Raw genomic sequence first — 20,465 nt, 5'->3', positions numbered from 1 at the left:
TGGCGCCCCCCAGTGGTCACTTTGGGGCACAAGAAACCTCTTTTACTCCCCTCTGCCCAGCATTTCTGTCCTGATAGAAACCCTGTGGGGGCTCCTTTCTGCCTCCCACACGGCCCTGATGGTGTCTGTCTTGTCCTGTCCCCAATCTCTGCCCTCTTCCCCTTTTCCTTGTCCCGTTAAGTCATTAAATCACACAGATCTTAAAGTCACATGTCCCATAGAAGCCGCATCCCCAGCCTGTCTCTCCTTGCATTCATCTCAGTAATATGCAGAGGTTTCTGATGCCAGCTGCCATCCCTTAGTGCATATTAGTTTTTTCTCCCCAAGAAATGAGCTCCTCAATGCCTAAAGGAGCCTTGGCCTCTGTCTCTCTGTAGCCTGTGCAGGTAAAGTTGTGCGTTGCCTGTAGGGTCCACTGTTACTTCCTGCGGGCTGCTCTGGGGCTGTTTCTGATTGAGAGCTCTGTGTCTTGTGCCAGGTTCACCATAGTCGCGGAGAGTCTGCAGCAGGTTCGTCAGCAGCTTAAAAAACTTGAGGAACTGGAACAGAAATACACCTACGACCTAGACCCTATCCCAAAAAACAAACAAGGGTTATCGGATCGCACCTTCAGCCTTTTCCAGCAGCTCATTCAGAGGTAAATTGAGGGAAATGTATTTGCATCTTTTGTAATGTTTTTATCAGAGGAAAAATTTTATAGTAATTCAGATAGCTGAGAAGGGTTTCATAGGATAGATTTTTTTTTTTTTTTTTTTTTTTGCTTAACCAGCAATTGACTCTTTCTGAATTTGTTGTTTATGCCTACATCCCTGCCTAGACCAGGACTAGTAATTTTATTCCTGCTCTTTGTCCCAGCGCTAGCCTGCTGAGACCTGGTGAGTCTAACCATATGATGACCTCTCCTTTCCATGGGTGACCTCATCTCATTTCAGGCTCTTAAATCCTCTCTGCTGAACTCTTTCATGGTAGCCTCCAAACTAGTGCCCTTTTCAGGTGCCCTTTTCCTTCCCAGTCCCGGTGACCCAGCTCTGTACCAGGCAGAGTCCTGTGTGGTTCTGCATCACCTACACAGTGGAACCCCTCTGCTGGGTACCCCGCCCCACCCACTGCCTGGCCCTAGCTGGCCACTCCAGAGTTAGCTTCCACTGACCCCGTTCCCAGGCACACTTCACCTTGTGCTGTTTTCAAGGCCCATCTAGTGCACTTGCTCTTCCATGTCTCGCCAACATTGTTTCTTCCACCTCAGAGCCTTCTTCTCTTGTACCTATTTCAAAATTGTATTATCCCGAAAGTTTCAGCTTTCAGCTTTCATTTCATCATGAAATCTTGCCAGTCTCTAAACACATTCCCTCCCTTCTAGATCTGCATAGTTCATTTCTTATTCTTCCATTATGGATTTTATTATATAGTTGTCAAATATTCTGTTGCCAGTCGGTGGGTTCTGGATGGCAGAGATATGCCTTTGTCATCCTTTTTCCCCCACTAAGGCTTGCCCATGGTAGATTGTACAAGCATGCTTCGTAGATAAATAAATGGCATTGAGTGGAAGAGTAGATTTCATATTGCACCTTTTTTTTTAAATGCTAACTTGACATAATAAAAATATCTTTGGTTCCCTGTTGCTAATGTCTAAATAGGGATGTGTAGATGTCGAATTTTAACATAATTAAGGACTTTACTTGGGTTTTGGAGTGCAAATTTGACTTTTTTTTTTTTTTGTGGGACCCTTGCTGGCGGCCAGGAAACGAACCAGCACTGCAGAGGCTGCAGGCAGCCTCGCAGCCCAGCGCTCAACCACTGCGCCACCAGGGGAGACCCAAATTTGACTTTTTTTATTGAAAATTAATGGTTGGGAATGTTTACTAGATAATAAATATTACTAAGCAATTTTACCAGAAGAATAATTTTCCAAAGGATACTAAAATTTGCATTTCAAATATAATGCTTATGATATTAAGTAATATGTTACATACATGGTTTATTTTTAAATGTACTAAAATTTCTTTTTGTCTCTTTATTTTTAAATTGAGGTATAACATTATGTTATACCATTATGTTATAGGACAACATTACGTTAGTTTCAGGTTTCCAGCACAATGATTTGATATTTGTTTATATGGCAAAATGATCACCACTGTAAGTCTAGTTAGCAAATTTGATTCTTAGTGCAGATTTGTAAGTGAGCATAATCAATCCAGGATTTTCACTGTTGAAAAGTATTACCAGTCTCTATAATTACACTGATTTTGTGAGTACAACTTAGATTTAAAGATTTCTTTTACTGACTAACCTTACTTTATTCACCCAACTGGTTAGAATCTTTCAAACTGTCATTTAGCTTCTGCCTTCTCACTTCTTTTCTCTTTAGGGAACATAATTTTTCATTGTCTCAGCCTTAATGAAAATGCTCATTTCCATTTTTGCTTGAAATTTACAGCTCATTTGTGGTGGAAAGACAGCCTTGCATGCCAACTCACCCTCAGAGGCCGCTGGTCTTGAAGACTGGGGTACAATTCACCGTGAAGTTGAGGTAATGAAGAAAAGATGGAATCCCATACGCTGCTGGTCACACAATGACACCCTGATTTCTCTTTACAACACTGTTATACAGGGAACCTTAGTGGAATTAGAAGTAGCAGAAGTAATTTTGCAAAGATATTTAATATTTACAAAACCTAAAAGCATGTCTCATGTATTCATAATAGAAATACAGCAGTTATATATATAAATACACACACACACACTAATTTTTTTTCTACTTGTGCATGTAATGCAGGTTCACTATGAAAAAGAATTTGAAATTACAGAACTGCAGTATATAGCAACTGAAAGTTCCCAGCAGCCTCATCCCCTCTTAGCATAAACTTATAGTCTGAGCTTGATACAGCCCCCAAAACTGTATGTCCTGTGTGTGAATGTGGGTTTATGACATATGCATGGTGAGGAGGTTCATGGCTTTTATCACATTTCAAAGTTGCCTGCAACCTAAATAGTAACAACTTAGTCTATCCTCCTGGAATTTTGTCCATGTCTATACAAACATATAAAAACTCATTTGTATGTATGTATATGCATGTGTGCTTTTTCATACAGAGGAACACTCATGTATGCACACACAAATATATATGACATACAAGATTTCATTTTTAAAAGCTAGGGCCCTCTCTATAATGTTTTGCAGCCTGTTTTTCTCCTGTATAATAAATCAAAAAAATGCTTCCATGTGAGAACATGTGGTTTAACTTTACCCTGTTGGAGGGCATCATTCATTCAACCGTTCCTTTACTGAGAAGCACTGAGACTTGGAAGAGCCGTGCTTTCCTTCTGGGGTATTGGAGAAGTCGGGACCCAGAGGCTGCTTCCCTGGCTGCCAGTGTTACAGCCTCACAGAGAATCACCCACCAGGCCAAGGGCTCCCAGCTGGAAGGGGCTAGAAACCTAACCCCATCCACCTGTGCATCTGAGCAGAGCTGACCACGCGGGGTTTCCTTCCTGAGGTCTCTTGCTCGACAGAGTAGAGGCAGGCTTCTACCTTCCACACTGCCCTACAGCAATTATCCATGCAACCCTCACGTTCCTGGTGATGAGTGATAGTTTTTTTTCCCCCAGACAGCACAAATATTAGATACAAGTTTTACTAAAAAGTAGTTTGCTTTTTTTATCCTTGCAATTGGCCCAAAATAAACATTTTGATAGAATACAGTATTGACGAGGTTATAGAGGGAAGTAGATACCCTCACTAACTTTTGGTGGGAATATAAAATCAGTCCTGCTGTCCATCATAATTTAAGTTACATTTTTGCGGTGGCAGTTCGACAGCTAGGAATTTATCATACAAATATACTTTATAATTTATCATACAAATATACAAATAGACATACAGGATGTCGGTGCCTTTGATTGTAATAACCAAAACCTGGAGGTGGTTGGGGTTTCACTGACAGGGAATTAGAATATTAAATACATTATAATAGATTAGTTTTTAAAATAATCATGACTTTTATTTTTCTTTCCAGATTGTTGGTGAAATTGCAAGAACTGAATTATAATTTGAAAGTCAGAGTCTTATTTGATAAGTACGATATCTTTAATGTTATCTAAGATACATGTACTATTGAAATACTGGTTGTATTACCCAAATGCAAGCTGATGTACCAGGGCCATTTGAAAATGATTCTAGTAGATTTAAATCAATAGCTCCAGTTCTGGATATTGGAAGCTTCCTGTAAAGCATGGATCACACACCCGTGTCTTTTTTGGATTATAAATGAACAAATGAATGAGTATACTTCGTGCATCTGAACTAGTAATGATCATGTCTTGAAACAGCTGGTCATGGCATCCTGTCCTCCTCCCAGACCAGCCCCAGAGAAGGGGCCCTTGTTCAAACACAAACCTTCCTTCAGGCTGCTGGGTTGAGTTGTGGCCAGTTATTGCACTGTTTCTGGAGTGAAGTTGGCAGCATTTGGAGGAGCCTCTGTGGAGCCTGCTGGATTCATGCTTGTCCCTTCTGAGCAGTCGGGAGCCAGGGATATGCAGGACCTTCCTTGAGGGTCTCAGTAGAATAAACCCATCCCACTTTGCCCTTAGACCGTGAACTTGGACAAGCACTGACCTAGCCACATGTTATGTGACACATGACTTTTCACCCCAGCTTATATTTAAAGCTGTTATTTATAGAACATAACCTCTTCATCTCTTCTGCCCCTGTCACAATATTCCTCTTGCTCTCTGCCTTTGTCTTTCTGACTATCTTTGGTTTCTCTATGTATCAGTTAGCTCTTGCTGCATAATAAATACCCTCAAGCATACGGGCTCAAAACCCAAAAACATATTCATTCTCTGGTTCTGTGGGCTGTGGGTCATCCATCTGGTCTGAGCTAGTTTGGTGATTGCTAGGTGATCGAGCTTGGCCTTGTTCCATGTCTGAGGTCTTGGTTGAGATAATTGGGCTCCTCTCCCTGGGTCTCTCAAAGAGGCTAGCATGGACTTTCTCCAGGGGATGGCCTTCCAAGTGGGCAAGAGGAGCAGTGTTGCTAGGGCTATTGGAACTAATCTCGGAATTATACACTATCATTCCCATCCATTCTGTCAATAAAATCAAGTAAGCTACTAAGATATAAGGGACGGGGAAGGGAAGGCCCGCAAAGACTGTATGACTAACTGCAACTTACCACATTCTGTTTGAACTCAGTCTTCTAGTGCGTTCATGTTCCTTCCTCTTTTCTGGCTGTTCCAGCTCTGAGTTTTCTTCTCAGCTTTGACAAGCACCTTTGCTTCACACTCTTCCTCTTATTTTATTCCCTTTTGCTTTAAACCAAGGAAAATTGGTTACTCTCAGAATTCCTGGTGATTGTTTTTCACAAAAACAGCTAACTAAGATAGCAAAGGAAGCAAACTCATTTCACTGAGTGAGCTAATGATTTCTAATCTATACCTGTGCCACTAACCAATGCATTATTTTTCCAGAACATGACAAAGTAATCACTGAATTTATAAAAGATGTAAAGTCTCTCAAGATTTTAACTTCAGATTTAAAACTTAAACTTGCCATTCCCTCCGCCCCCCCCACCGCTCCCCAAATACGTGACTGTTCTAAAACTTTCATAAGGGCATTGAAGGTAACAGAGAATAAGAATAATGATTAAGCCATCACATTCAAGGGCCCTCTGAATTCTGTAACAGCAGGGGAGTACGCTCAGTTGACTCCAAATGCCTCCCACAACATGAGTAATTTAAGCAGCAGTAACTACCGCATACTATGTGCTCTTTTTACCCATTCGCTAGTTTACTCCTCACGATATCCTGTCAGGTTAGTCCCTTTCACATCTTATACAGTTGAGAAACTTGAGACCCAAATAATTTATTTGCCCAGAGGGTGCTCAGTAATACTTGGCAGAACCAGTGATGGTTGATGAAGCTGTGAGTGAAGGAACATAAAAAATCCACAGGTATAGATTTATTTTTTATTGATATTTTGCCTGTGCACATACTTTTGTATTTTTATTAAAACTCATTTTAAATATTTAATACACATGTATAATCATTTATCTTCATGTCTTTTTTTTTTTTTTTGGCAGAGATGTGAATGAGAGAAACACAGTAAAAGGGTAAGTGAAGTACTTTGCACCATATTTTTGCTCCCTTGCTTGATTGTTTAATAGTTCCAAGCCTTTTATTTCTACCCTGTATTGTCTAGATTTAGAAAGTTCAACATCTTGGGCACACACACCAAAGTGATGAACATGGAGGAGTCCACCAATGGAAGTCTGGCGGCAGAGTTTCGACACCTGGTAGGGAGACACTTTTCTCTTTTCATGCTGGGTGTGGTTTCGCCTCCTTTATTTATCTAGTGGCATTTGTGTGTGGCATGAAGGGCGCCCCCTAGAGGAATATTTTCTAGAGTTTACAGCTAGCGGCTTCACCAGCATTTTGGTTCCTCCTTTGATTTTTAGAAGGGGTCACTGTTTACTGCCATTTTCCCCCAGGGAGGCTTCCTTTGGAATGTAGTGATCTCAGTAAAATAGTGGAAATTAACCAGTGTGCACATAAATTATCTGCACTTGGTGCCTCCACAATTTCAGTGATGACTCACTCTAGACACTTCCTTTTTCCTGAGGGTTGTTATTGTTGCCACGTCCTGACTGGTTCTTCTCCTGCCATCCTGTATGGTGACTCCAGGAGTCTCTCCTTAGCCCCTTTCTTCATAATCTCACTGGTGGTCTTGCCCAACACCATGTCTCTCCTTTGTCAGGGCCCTTGGCACCAGCAACAGACATCCAACAGCAGATGCCCATAAGTGGGCAGCGCCTTCATCCCTGTCTCCCTGAAAACCAGGCCACCAGCTCTGATGTTAGTACTGAACCCTCCCCTCCCTCTGCCAGAGCCTGAGGCAGGGTCATGGGCCCTTTTCATGGATGACCCTCTCCCAGCAATCACTGCTAGGAAGCTATCCCTTGTGTGAGAGCCTCAGTCCAAACTCTGGGTTTCCAAAGCAGCTCTCTTGTTTCTAAGTTCCTTGTTGGAAGTCGCAGGGATTGCAGTCCTCTGTGGGCCATCTTAATTGGGCCAGGAGTCTTTGGGCCTGCCTGGAAGACTGCAGAGGGAAGGAGAAGGCAGGTGAAGTTGTGCCCTGAGCCTGGGGAGCATGGACCAGCTAATGAAGGTGATGGGGGATGATACAGGAGAAGTTTGCCCCAGAAAGGGGACAGAATGCCAATTCCTGGGATCCTTCGAGACTGTTGGTGTGATGTTTGGCTGCTAGGGAGAGACCCTCCTGCTCATGTACCCACTCCAGGGTCATTGTGTTAGGGGGAAAGGACTCGGGGCTGCCCTATAACAATTGCATCTCTTGTTTCGCATTCTGAAAATAATTTTACATTATTCTTTCCAAGTCTCGACTCTGGTTTAATTTGTAAATAAATGAAAATAGCTACTTTGATGATTATCGCACCATTTTGTAAAAACAGTTTCTTGTTTTATAGCAACTGAAAGAACAGAAAAATGCTGGCACCAGAACTAACGAGGTGAGTCTTTCTCTGGTGCGAATGGTCACTAACTAGTGGTCTGTTGGGTAAGGTTGGCTCCGTGCCCCTCCTCACAAAAAGGGGTTCAGATCCCAGTGAAGAGAGTAAATAAGCTTTGGTACTTAGTATATCTGTGATAACAATAAAAACTTCACTCTGCTTTATGTTATGGTTGTCAATGATTTTGTCATGAATATATTGCCTCCTCAGAGAGCCCAGTGAGTAGGCATGATTGATTGGGCATCTGAGTTATTCACATCACAGATCACAACATTGAATCTCAGAATGTTTTCAGGATTTAATTTAGGGAAGGGTCCCAGGGAATTACCATCAGAACAGGAACAGAGACCAGTTTAATGACAATAACAAAGCATGCCCGAGGGTTTTCTTGCCTTCTCTTCTCATTTCCTCCCCACTTCTGTATTGCCCACCACCTAATCTTTCCATCAGTTTCTTTTCTACAACCAGATCCTTGAAGACTTGTGTTTGTGATACAAATGAGTGATGGACAGAGGATTAAATGCCTGGCGTTGTTTGGTTTGGAGTGATTCCTCCTCTGTGCCAGTAGAGGTCGCGTGGAGCTGTGGGATGACAGTGGCCGAGGCCTTGCAAACACAGCCATGCTCTCGCCCCATCTCTGCCTTAATTATCTGTCACCTCCCAGAACTTGGTTTCCTCTCCTGTAAGTGAGGGTAGAGCTGCACTTTTCTGGTTCTAAGGTGTGATGGTCACATGAGACACTGTGTCTGAAAGCACTTTGAGAGCTCTAACATTTCTACCCAAACCAAGGCATTTTAGGACACGCCAGGCCTATGCAAATCTACCCTGTCAGGAGGCAATCACACCTGGAATATGGTGTGTGCACCTGTCACCTGCTCCCTGCCTTTGGTGTGCACCCCATGTCAGGTGGGGCTGAGAGGTGGCTGAAGGCCAGGACGCTTTAGGTCACAGATAAATTCATTAGAGTTATTTCCCTAGGGACATTTCTTTCTCTTAATCCAGAACCATTGCCTTAGGCCTTAATTCAGAAATTTTTTTTTATCTTATCTCTGAGAGAATGCCAAGATATCCGCAATCATTAGATCTGAGAGAGATTATTGAGAATTGGAGTTTTCTGGAATTGCAGCGGATGGTGTTTAGGCTCTCTGTAGCCTGTGATGGTACTTACTCCATTTTTGAAAATTGCAGAATCAGTAATTTACTGGTTATGTTTGTTCCTCCCCCACCCTTTTTCTCTTTGAAGGGCCCTCTCATTGTTACGGAAGAGCTCCACTCCCTTAGTTTTGAAACCCAGTTGTGCCAGCCTGGTTTAGTCATTGACCTCGAGGTAAGACTGACATGGTCCAGAGGTGGAAAGTATTTGTTTTTGCTTTTTAACTGTAACATGATTTTTATTCCTTAATTTTTGTTGGTCTTGGTAAAAAAACAAAAAACAAAAAACAAAACAAAACAAAACAAAAAAAAACCCTCGCTAATTGCTAAAAGATTATCTTTCTCAGAAAACCCTATTTTGACATTAGTTTAATGATTTAGAAAACTGTCGAACTGAATTAACCTTCAAATTCTTTAAGTTGAATGTTACAGTTGAGTTAGCCTGTTAATTTTTTATATGAAGCATTAAGACTGATTTCTTAACTGGAAGATAATTCCAAGAGAAATTAAACTATAAACAAAATAATATGTTCCTATTTTTAATTTTTGAGTGTAAGGCATAATCAAAATTGTAAATAATCCTTACATGTTTTTGAGGCTGCACATTCATTTGAAGTGATTCAGCTGATTTCAAGGTCTTTGTCATCTTTTAGACGACCTCTCTGCCCGTTGTGGTGATCTCCAATGTCAGCCAGCTCCCAAGTGGCTGGGCGTCCATCCTGTGGTACAACATGCTGGTGGCAGAACCCAGGGTAGGAGAAAACATGTGATTGGTACGAGGGGTTAAGCAAAGATGCCAGGCTCTGGTTTCTGCATATCTGAAATAGCTCCTAAGGGCCAGGTGTTGAGGGGAAAAGCAACATCACTTAAGTGGCATTGCTAAGGATCTTGACTGATTCTGGAAAAGTGAAAGTATGTGTATGTGTAGAAATGAGAATTATGATTTTCCTTCTATATGACTAAGCCCAGACAGTAGATGATTTCTTATAACTTATAGAGGAAAAGGTTCTTCATTTTTCATTCTTTTTTTGATGTATACGTTCACTAAATATACATGAATATGGATATTCACTCTGGGTTAATTATAGTCAAGTCTCATTTTCCACTGTACTTAGATCCTTTAAATTCGCTGTGACCACTGACTGAGTGAATGCTGAACCATTGCTTTCCAGGATGGAGAGGGGTGAATTCCTGTGAGCTTCTGGTCACAATCTTGTTGTCAAGCAGTCAATACATAATTCTGTTTATGAGTAGGTATTTTTAAAGACACGTTAGTATATTGTTGATTCATTAACATGGAACTGTACTACTGTGTGTTATATAACAAGGCTTACGTAACACACATTTTCTCTATAAGGTTCATCTTGCCCTTAGATACTTTGCCACTGCACTTGAGGTGGTTTAAACAGTGAAATCAACAGTAAATCACAAATGTGTAACACATGGTGCTATATATACCTCCATAAGAACATTTGTTTATCGGATAGGAGCTGAGACAAGAAACTAGAATATCATTTTATTTGCCCTCAACTGTAAATGGACCTATTGGATGACTCAAATTTTTTACTGCTCTATCATGGGTATATCTGTGAATGACTGCAAGAGGGTCTTGATGCAGGGTTTGGAGTTACAACCAAGTTTTAGAAAGTAGGCGAATTTTACAAAAGTGAACCTATATATTCAGAACACACTGTATTTTTCGTCAACTATGAAACTTCCATGTGTCACAGAAACTAGCAATAAACTTAGGACAGGTCTGTATGGGGGTGCTGGCTTGTGAATGAAGACTCTTGCTTAGCCCTTAGCTTTTTGATGTTTTCCCTCTAGAATCTATCCTTCTTCCTGAACCCACCTTGTGCACGGTGGGCTCAGCTGTCAGAGGTGCTGAGTTGGCAGTTTTCATCTGTCACCAAAAGAGGCCTCAACGCGGACCAGCTGAACATGCTGGGAGAGAAACTTCTCGGTATGAACGTATTAAACTTTTAAAAAAAATTTTTTTTTAAGAAGTGGGGTACAGGCCAGAGTTGCAGAGTCTTCACCAGAGAGAGCGGGGAGTAAAACAGGAGATGTATCGAAACACACTGCTGAGGGGAGCAGCAGGCAAGACAGGAGAGGTCTGCTGTGCCATGTGGGTTGCTCCTGGCCAGCCAGGGATTAAACTCGTGCCCCAAAGGCTGTGGACAGCCCCATAGCGCTGTGCTCGACCCCCTGCGCCACCAGGGAGGCCCTGAACATATTAAACTTTTACATATATATGTATGTGTGTGTATATATATATATCTATATATATATACACACACACATATACATAGAGAGAGACAGACATCAAAATTCATAAAAATATCTTTCCTTGCTCCTTTTCCCACTTTGCTTTCTATTTTTTTCAAGGCACTAGCATGTGAACGTCTGCTGGCTTTTCCAGCTGTGGCTAATGCTAGCTAAATGAGCATCATACCTCACCTGGGGCAGAGGACTTAAATTCTTTTCCCATGATCTTATATTAATATCTCTGAGCTGTGTTTCTAAGGGAAAGTTTTTGAATTATGTAAAATGTGTTACTTGTAGACAAAATAAATTCCTTGATGAGAAAGGTGAATCTTACTAACCTTGAGAAGAAAAACATCCAGTCCCTTGTGTGCTAAGAATAAGTTCCCATGCAGCCCCCAGCGCACAGCCGAGGCTCAGTCATGGCCCACCCAGGTAGACAGTGTCTGTCAGAAGGGCTCCTCTTGACCAGTAGCTCTGTCTGATGGCTGGGTTGCAGCCATGGTGGATAATTCCCTTTCAGTAACCAATGTTTTAGATTTATTTGTCTTCTACACAAAGCAAATCAAAGACCTCATAGTCTTGAGTCACATCTTCAGTGACTGGAAGTGTGTGGGCTATTTCTTTAAACACCCACGGCAACCTTTATCTGGATTTGCTTTCTGCACAGCAGAGCTGCGTACACTAATAGGATCTTCCTCATCAAATGGCTCTTAGAGCAGTGCCTTTTCTAGGCCATACCTCTCTCAGTGGGGTCTTAAAAAATTTAAAAATAAGTCATTTTCACGTCCTTATTTGGTGCAATTTAAGAAAGTATCTTTTCTGCCGACAGTGGCTTATTTGTTGTTCTCTTTGAAGAAAGATGATGGCTTAACACCCTCAGAGCCTGGGCTGCTTTAGTCTTGTAGCTAATCACCCCAAGCTCCCCCTCTTTCCTCTAACTTGGCTTTTGATATGCGACCACCTCCCTTCCTGTTTGGAGGAAGGCTGGGGGAAATGCCTCTAATATAAATGTGGAAAGCCAAATGTGAAAGAGATGCCTGTGGCTCACCTTGGCCTTAGTTTGAACCTCAAAAAAATAAGAGTGGGGAGGGGCGGGGAGAGGAAGGACTTGGGTCAAAATAAGGGGGAGGGGGGTGCAATTGTATGGGGAATATAACCAAAATGAAAATGAATGCATTGTGCAAAAATGAAAAATGTAAGAATTATATAAAATAAAATATTAAAAATATATAAATAAATAAAAGAAGAAAGCTCCATAGGGTCACCAGGAGAGGTCCTTGTTGAGGAAGTAGAAAGAGGCAGTGGGACGTGACATTGCATGGGGAGTGACCAAACTGAGGGCTTTCCAGGAAGAGCAAATAATTCAGAAAACTGTGTGAAATATGGTCTTCCTTTGTTGCTCTTGGCTCTTGGCGAACAAATACAAGACCCATCAGTTTAGGCAAAGCCTCAGAATCAATTTCTATTTCTTGAAAATGCTTGTTTTTATTTGTCAAGGTCCTAATGCTGGCCCCGATGGTCTGATTCCCTGGACGAGGTTCTGTAAGGTGGGTACTCCCTGGGGTTTAGACTCTGAGTTCTCTCGGATCTCTGTAAGCTTCTCGTATTTCTCCCTGAGGCAGTTACTTAACTGTGTGCTGACTTTGGCATGTTTGTCACCCACAGAACCCCTAGGCTATGTTGTTTACTTTTCTTCAAGTCTGAGTTTCCAAGTGGCTTTGACAGGAAGCACCTGCTCATGTGATAACATTCCTTTATATACGAAACAAGTCTTCTGTTTTTGCACACACTGGCCCCTGGCCTGGCAGCCCGCTAGCCCCTTCCATGTGAAATGCGTGCTCTGTGTTGATGACATGGTCAGCCTGGTGAGCAGATGAGCTCCTCTGAGCCTGCTGCCACAGAGGAACCAGTTGGAGGCAATAAGTAGACACCTTTAGGGTGTCTACACCCAGACAGTATTTACGCTACTGAATTTACTAGTGTGAGGGCAGCTTTGGTTCTGTGATTCACCCCGGAGGTCACTTCCTGACTGGTCTGCTACTATTTGGAGAGGGAAAACTATCCTGGCCTAGGAAGTAGAGAGCTTGGTGTCTGGATGCTGATAAGAGGGGAAGATTGGCTTTTTGGGATCAGTTCTAGCTTTGACAGCTGAGGAGGCTTTGCAAATTAAAATCTGATGGTGGGAGAAGTTATAGTAAGTCACCATTCTGTGTTTCTTTGTCCCAAAATGTGCATTTGTATGCTTGCAGGAAAATATAAATGATAAAAATTTTCCTTTCTGGCTTTGGATTGAAAGCATCCTTGAACTCATTAAGAAACACCTGCTCTCTCTCTGGAATGATGGGTAAGGGTCATTGTGGATGTATTTTTGAAATGTATTTTTAGCACATACTCCTTTACCATGTGAATAGACAGGTGTGATTTGGCATCTTACAGAAATGCTTGTCTCTTCAGGGCTCGCAATAGTGGAACCTCCTAAGATTACACTAAAGGTTTTATGGTGTATATCTATGTATATGTGTGTTTTCAGAGCTAAATTAAAAAGTGACATGAGTGCCAGTCATGCATTCATTTGTTTAACAAAAATTTCTTGAGCACTTACAGTATTGTCCAAGGAAGGAAGATAAAACCTTTAACTCAGAAAATTGTCCCTATCTAATTTATTCCCAGGGTCAGGTTATAGTTCAACAAAGATTTTAATTTAATCAGAAGTGCTCAAATGTGAAAATATATTTTCTGCCTTTTCCTTTCCAGTATTAAAGGTACATAAATTCAGACATTTTCATGGCCTTTAAAATCATCACATGAAAATAGAAACTCATGAATCCAGCAACTATTTGATTGTAACATCCTGTTAATGAATTGTATTTTTGGACTTCAGCTTACATATGAATAACTGAAATACTTCCTGAGGCATCACATCAATGAACTAGATTTTAAAGCATCTAAAATCGTCCATACATTTTTATCTGGTGTTCTTTTACCACATTCCACTCATCTTGATGTGTAAGTTAACTTGGAAATCTAAACCATAACCGAAACTCCGTGGGTCCCTTCCCCTGTGCAGGTGTATCGTGGGCTTTATCAGCAAGGAGCGGGAGCGCGCGCTGCTCAAGGACCAGCAGCCGGGAACCTTCCTGCTGCGCTTCAGCGAGAGCTGCCGGGAAGGGGCGATCACCTTCACGTGGGTGGAGCGCTCCCAGAACGGAGGGGGTAAGCCCGCTGCGCTGTGCGTCCCCCAATTCATGATGTGTGCGAGGCCTGTACCACGCAGATCTACTCAGACAGCAAATGAGCTTGTGACATAAAATCAAGGATCCTATAGCACCCCAGGGGAGCCTCCCAGAGAGCATTTACTACATCCACTAGAATATTTGTGTGCTGCTTGGAACATGTTGTGGAAATGATGGCTTTTAAAACACAAGGCCAAATTCTTTCCTTTTTGTCAGGCTTGTTATCTGCAGATGAAGGATGTGAGTCAGTGTGACCGGCAACCAGCTCTTGCCAGTTCTTGGGAGGAAACCCATTTTGTGCAGGGGTGGGTGCGCAAAACGTGCGTGATCCCATGCAAAGTGAAGATGAGGGTGGGCTTTGTGAGGGTGGGGTCCTGGGCACTGGGGCAGCCTCCACCCACCTTCAGATAGAGCAGTAGCAAGCTTATCTTTGTTGTATGTGGGTTCTATTTAACCAAATGAATCCATGGGTTCAGGATCCCCCAGGTCTTGGCATTACTATACAGGTTTCTGGGGAATGAGGCTGAACAGCAGAAATGGGAAAATAATCAAAACAACTGGTGACTTTTCACTGTTGCTTATAGTTTATGTGGGTGGAAGGACTAGAGCAAAAGCTGATTTGTTCCAGTGATTTCTATGCTTTCAGTCAAACAATGAAAAAAGATGGGTTACTTTTCTTGTTCTATTTATTCTTTTCTTCTGGTTAAAAAACAAACAGGAGAGCTGGGGTGAGCTGGTGTAGATAGTAGATGTTACAACCCGACCTTTTGATTTTCTTCTGCAAACTATCTGAGAGATGGGAGCTAGCAAACCTGGCAAAGGTTAAGAAAATCCTTGGAAACCAGAAAGTTCCAACAGTGCAGCAACAACTGCAAAACTTTAGGATGCCAAATCTTAGTCAAAAGTTGTAGAGCAGAATCGTCCGAGCAGCCTCTGGAATGTGTGCTTCCTAGGAAGCAGGATTTGAAATCTGGGAATAAAATGGGAGTGAATTTTTTTTGGGGGGGTGGGGTCTTGTGTAGTTGCTACTTTATTGCTTTTTAGATGGAAAGGGGTAAAGTCTATTACATTAAGGATGAGAGAAAAAGGACCTTTTTGGTCTCGAAAATTATTTTCCATGTATTGTCAATCCTTTCTCTAAATGAAACATTATATTTATCATATAAAAAGAAAAACAGAAAATGAGCTGGTTTTATTGCTAGCTTAATATATGGTCTGTTTTTACTAACTTAATATATGGTCTGAGCCAAGACGACCTAATTATCATTTACCTGGGACATCACTGAAGATGCAGGATTTAAAAGGTGTTTAACTTCTTTTGACCAGATTTACAAATCTGTGCAAATAATGGCAAATGCCATGTCATTGAGAGTAATGATTGCCTTTATTTTCCCTGTTTTTAAAAAACGATTATAACTTATTTAGAAATAGAGCAGTATGCTATGTATGTTATAACTCCAGGGCTGTGATTCGTTCTTACCAGGTTCTCTCAAATGCATAAAGGCTGCAATGTTCTGTTTCTCCCCTCTATTGTTTTGGGCTACTTCACAGACTCAGCTTTTCTTCTTTTCAGAGCCTTACTTCCATGCTGTTGAACCCTACACGAAGAAAGAACTGTCTGCTGTTACCTTCCCTGATATTATTCGCAATTACAAAGTCATGGCCGCTGAAAATATTCCAGAAAATCCTCTGAAGTTTCTGTATCCAAATATTGATAAAGACCATGCCTTTGGAAAGTATTACTCCAGGCCAAAGGAAGGTAAGTTGGGAGAGTGAGCAGTCCCTGCCCTGAGAGCCATAGCCCAGCTCTTTCCTAGTGACTGTTCTTCCTTCATCACTGTCCGCTTGCTGGAGAGGGGGTTCCAGCACAAGTCCTCCCTGGCCTTCCTATAAGTGCAGGAAGCCAGCACCAATCTCCCCAGTGTGTGCCATTAATCTGGCACGTTTTAATTGCTTAAAGTAGATTTTCCAAAGCTGGTATAAATACCAGGCAGTAGAATAGAAACAAAATGCATTGTTTTGCCTGACACAGCTATTAAGAAACTAGTCATTTATTGTTTGAAGGTGTTAGAAAGGCTTTTTTTTTTTTTGCTGGTGGGGGAGGGGGGAGGTCTTGTGTAGTTGCTACTGTATTGCTTTTCAGATGGAAAGGGGTAAAGTCAGGACTGCCAGGGCCCATTGATTTATGTGAGATCGCTCAGGTGGAAACTGAGGCTGAGGAGACATTAAGTGGTTCATTCAGGGTGACCCAGTTAACAGGTCATATTGTTACTAGTGAATATTGTTAGGAGTCCATCTAGATTAGAACACAGGTCTCCTGCATCTCAGTCTTCACTAACTTGCATTTAAGAGATTTCAAACCAGACTGATCTGGTTTGGAACATGCTGACAAAGTTCATTGCTTTTCAGAGTCAGGAATCTCAAAGTTAGCACAATTATTTGGGGGAAAAGATGCCTCCAGCTTACCTTACAGCAGTGTAAGTGGCACCAACCAAATTAGAACCCCAAAATCAATTAGAACTTTGCATGGTTGGGACTCCAGCTTCTAGAGGATTTCAAGTCTTGGAAAGAAAAATCTCTCAGTTCCATTTCTGTACTGAACTCTCCTCCCATTTCTACTAGTTGCTTTTGTATTCCCACCCAAATTTCAGGTGCCAGAGCAGGGAGGTCATAGAACCCCTTAAAGTAATAGACTCTAAGTTGTCAAGTAAAACAGTGAAATTTTGACAAAAAGAGAAAGTTGATGGCCATTTCTCGTGTGATTTCTGCTAATGGAAAGAATACTGATGTGTTTGCTTCTAGCACCAGAACCAATGGAACTTGATGGCCCTAAAGGAACTGGATACATCAAGACTGAATTGATTTCTGTGTCTGAAGTGTAAGTGAACACAGAAGAGTGCCATGTTTAAAAGCCTCTAGCCAGCCCATTCCTGGCTGGGGCTGTTGAAGATGCTCATACTTTGCTTTGTCTGTTGTAATTACTGCTACCTCCATCCCAGTTGGACCTGTTGGAAAGATCCTAACTAGAGATTGTGGTGTCACTGCCTATCAGCATTTTATTGCCTTTATAAAAACCCAAAAAACAAAACCCAAAACAAAGTTGTATTTAAGGTATATAAGTTCTCCCCAATCTCATATTTTGAAAAAGTATAAATAAAATGAACAAAAATTGATCGGAGTGGGAAAGTAGTTCTTTTTCAATATAGACAAGGCCAAAGTAAGAATTGAGATACATTTTTTCCACTTGCTTTTATTTTGTTGTTTCATTTTACAAAAGGTAGAAAAAAAATTGGAAAAGTCATTGTCAGTTATTTGGCCTGCAGCACTGACTTGGGGTGAATGGATGTAGCCTTCATGTAAAAACACTCTGGAGCAGCTTGATCTGCATACAAACCTCAAGGTAGGGATGAGGGACTCCCCAGACTTCCCTCCGGTGCTTCTCGTCCAGGCTAGCACTGAGGCTTTGTCATCTCGGTGACACACCGCAGCAGGCAGAAGCGGCCCAGGGTCCCATGTGGCTATTGCTCATCACGTCTTTGGAGTCTGACATGCTTCCCAAGGGCCGGGCTGGGGACACGAACCTCCTGTCTGTACTTTTTTCAAATGTATTTTCCAAGCGTACACACTGACATGAAATTAAAAATCTAAGGAATGATGCAATCACAGGCCAGAGATGAAATGTCTAAGTTTCAGAATCCAGATGTTAACATGCCCTTTTCCTCTCTCCCATTTTAGTCACCCTTCTCGACTTCAGACCACAGACAACCTTCTCCCCATGTCTCCCGAGGAGTTTGACGAGGTGTCCCGGATAGTGGGCCCTGTAGCAATCGATAGTATGGTGAGTACTATGTGTGTGTGGGGGGGAGGGGGAATGTGTCCCAGCGGTCCTGTGTGTGTTCTCTGATGCACAGAGGGCTCCCTGGTGGATGTTGGTGGGGGGCTAATGGGGAGGGATAGGGGACCAACTGTATGATCGGGGAAGGGGCTTGGGCAGAGCCTGGAGGGGTGGTTTTAGATTAGCCTGTGACAAGTTGGCACCTACTGAACACAAACAGGCTGTGTCATCACCAGGGTTTTTATTCCAGGCACTCAGCACTTACAAAAAAATTATGTGACATTTCAAATATTTAGAATACTGCATCTCTTCTCATCTCTTCTTTGAAGTTGTCCCTGTAGAAATTTCACATATTACAGCATTAAGATTTCTGTGATTTAAAAAAATGCTTTCCTTTGGCTTGTTACTCCAGCACTATGTCTGGGGGAAGGAGTGTTATTTTTAGGAAGACAGGGGACTAATATTTGGTAGTTACAATAATTGTGGACATGTAGCTGGCAGCACTGGAGCAGTTTCACCCACTTCCTGTTGGAGAGCTAATTTGTAGTGGGGGCCCCTGGAGCTGTAAAGGGCTTGCCAAAAGTAAAGGTTCCAGGAATGAAGCAGTTAATGAGTATTAAGAAAGGGATAGGAATAGGGTTGTCCGCAAGAGAAAACCTTCTTTTGGTTGAATGTTCAGTATGTCGAATTGTATTGTTTACCTGTCAGCTTGAAATCCTTCCTCTTAAAGATTTTTTTTTTCAGTTGACTGGTTTTTTGCTGATACTGTTTAATTTTAAGCGCTTTTCCACATGAAGCTATTCCAGTTCATGCTTTAAAAAAAAAAAAAAACCCTCTCTGAGTCATCCCTGGCCTTTCTTCATCTTGGTGCCGGGTTCCTGGCATGACTCTGAGCTCAGCTCTGAGGGGGGAAGCAGGGAAGGTGGGGTATTGGTGGTGGGGGGTGGGGGAGGGAAGAGAAGACTGCAAACATTCAGTGGCCTATAGTCCTCATTTCAGAGGACTATAAGGGTTCTTATATTGCATTAATAATATCTGCGTAGTCAAGATTCTGGTGTGTAAATTTTTTTCTTCATCTTTTTCTCACCTAAAGAAGCATACCGAGGTCTTTGGAGACTGAACTTTTTGTACTCTCTGACTTGAGAATGAAAAAAGTCACTTAGAAAAATGCTTAGATAGTGTAGCATCAAAATAGTTCTGTTCCTATTAACAAGTGTACAATGAACCTTTTCTATGTAGAAGGTCACTTCCTCAGTTAGAATGAGTGCCCGATTCTGCTATAATGTGCCTTAGAAAGCCCTACACAAAATGGAATATTTGTAAAGCCCTATTCAGAGATTGTAAGATGGAACCCAAAAATAAGGTAATCTTTTGTACCTCCTTTGTTGTGCCTGAGCAAGTTACATCATCATAGTAATCACCCATCACCCATGAATAGGCGACATTTATTAAGCACTTACTGTGTACCCGCAACTTCACATGTAATGACTAATTCAGTCTTTCCAACAACTGTCTGAATTAGGTATTCTTAATTATTCCCTTTTACGGATGTGGGCAAAGATCCCCTCCCCGACCCCCACCCCCATGCCCCATAACATAACTCAGATTAAGCAGTTAGTAAATGGTGGAATGGACATTTGAATTCCACTGGTGTCTCTGGAGGACATGCCCTTGTCATTGTTCTGAAGGCGTGCCATGAAAAGCTGATCCTTGCTTCATTTAAAACATACTCCCTAAAGAAGCTGTTTGCACAGGACTGAGTTATGTTTTATTCTGATTTATTAAGACAAAGGCACTGTGGCCTTTGGATAAGAGACCTGTGTTTGGAAATTCTAACTCTGTCATCACCATCATTGCCTGTGACCTTGAGAAAATAAGATGGATTAGCTCTCTTCATCTGTGCAAGCAATTTTGACTGCTTTTTCTGCATCTCAGAATGCTACTGTGAGAGCAATTTAAATAGAGGCCAAGAAATGGTTTTGTGGTCTCTCTATACCACCCTGTACCCCAGCCCCTATAGCCATTCCATTCTAGATGATTTCCTTCATTTCATTTGTAGAATAAAATAAACCTATTTTGCACTCTCCAGTAAACCCATAGGAGATATATTCAGCTAAAAACAGCTATAATGTGGGCACCACACTGGTTAGACAAAATTAAAGTTGGATTAGTCTGCAGATTGGGTGGAACTGCCTTATCTGTCTCGGATTAGCTGATTTCCTCTCAGCATCCATTCTGGGAACCAGGGCATCTGCTCTGAAACAGAACGAGCGCTTCTTGAGCTGGCTGGCTTCCCTCATCTGGAGGTTGTGGCTCTGACTAGGGTGGCACCATGACTGATGCCAAGGGCTGCCTCCAGAACAGAGGACTGAAGGCCCCTGAGGAAACTGTCCGACAGACACACAGCACCAGTGTTTTCTGCAGCATGACTTGAATATTTGTTTAGTCTGG

The 20,465-nt window shown here is 42.0% G+C and overlaps 1 protein-coding gene across 1 annotated transcript in view; it reads left to right on the top strand.

The window, feature by feature from the left end:
• Nucleotides 1-20,465, top strand: part of STAT1 (signal transducer and activator of transcription 1) — a 39,492-nt gene that overhangs the window by 15,311 nt on the left and 3,716 nt on the right. Inside the window, exons 10-24 of the mRNA XM_037523725.2 lie at nucleotides 479-637; nucleotides 2,438-2,530; nucleotides 4,017-4,076; nucleotides 6,081-6,110; nucleotides 6,200-6,293; nucleotides 7,485-7,526; nucleotides 8,770-8,853; nucleotides 9,332-9,430; nucleotides 10,506-10,641; nucleotides 12,444-12,493; nucleotides 13,196-13,290; nucleotides 14,014-14,159; nucleotides 15,753-15,938; nucleotides 16,982-17,057; nucleotides 17,915-18,017. Of these exons, the coding sequence (XP_037379622.1) occupies nucleotides 479-637; nucleotides 2,438-2,530; nucleotides 4,017-4,076; nucleotides 6,081-6,110; nucleotides 6,200-6,293; nucleotides 7,485-7,526; nucleotides 8,770-8,853; nucleotides 9,332-9,430; nucleotides 10,506-10,641; nucleotides 12,444-12,493; nucleotides 13,196-13,290; nucleotides 14,014-14,159; nucleotides 15,753-15,938; nucleotides 16,982-17,057; nucleotides 17,915-18,017 (1,453 nt within the window). The remainder of the gene's footprint in view (nucleotides 1-478; nucleotides 638-2,437; nucleotides 2,531-4,016; nucleotides 4,077-6,080; nucleotides 6,111-6,199; nucleotides 6,294-7,484; nucleotides 7,527-8,769; nucleotides 8,854-9,331; nucleotides 9,431-10,505; nucleotides 10,642-12,443; nucleotides 12,494-13,195; nucleotides 13,291-14,013; nucleotides 14,160-15,752; nucleotides 15,939-16,981; nucleotides 17,058-17,914; nucleotides 18,018-20,465) is intronic.

Source organism: Talpa occidentalis, unplaced genomic scaffold (assembly GCF_014898055.3).
Source record: "Talpa occidentalis isolate TD23 unplaced genomic scaffold, MPIMG_talOcc4v2.1 talOcc4.3, whole genome shotgun sequence".
In the NCBI taxonomy this organism is placed as follows: Eukaryota; Metazoa; Chordata; class Mammalia; order Eulipotyphla; family Talpidae; genus Talpa; species Talpa occidentalis.
The sequence above is the reverse complement of the archived record's forward strand: the minus strand, read 5'-3'. Positions and strand labels throughout refer to the sequence as shown.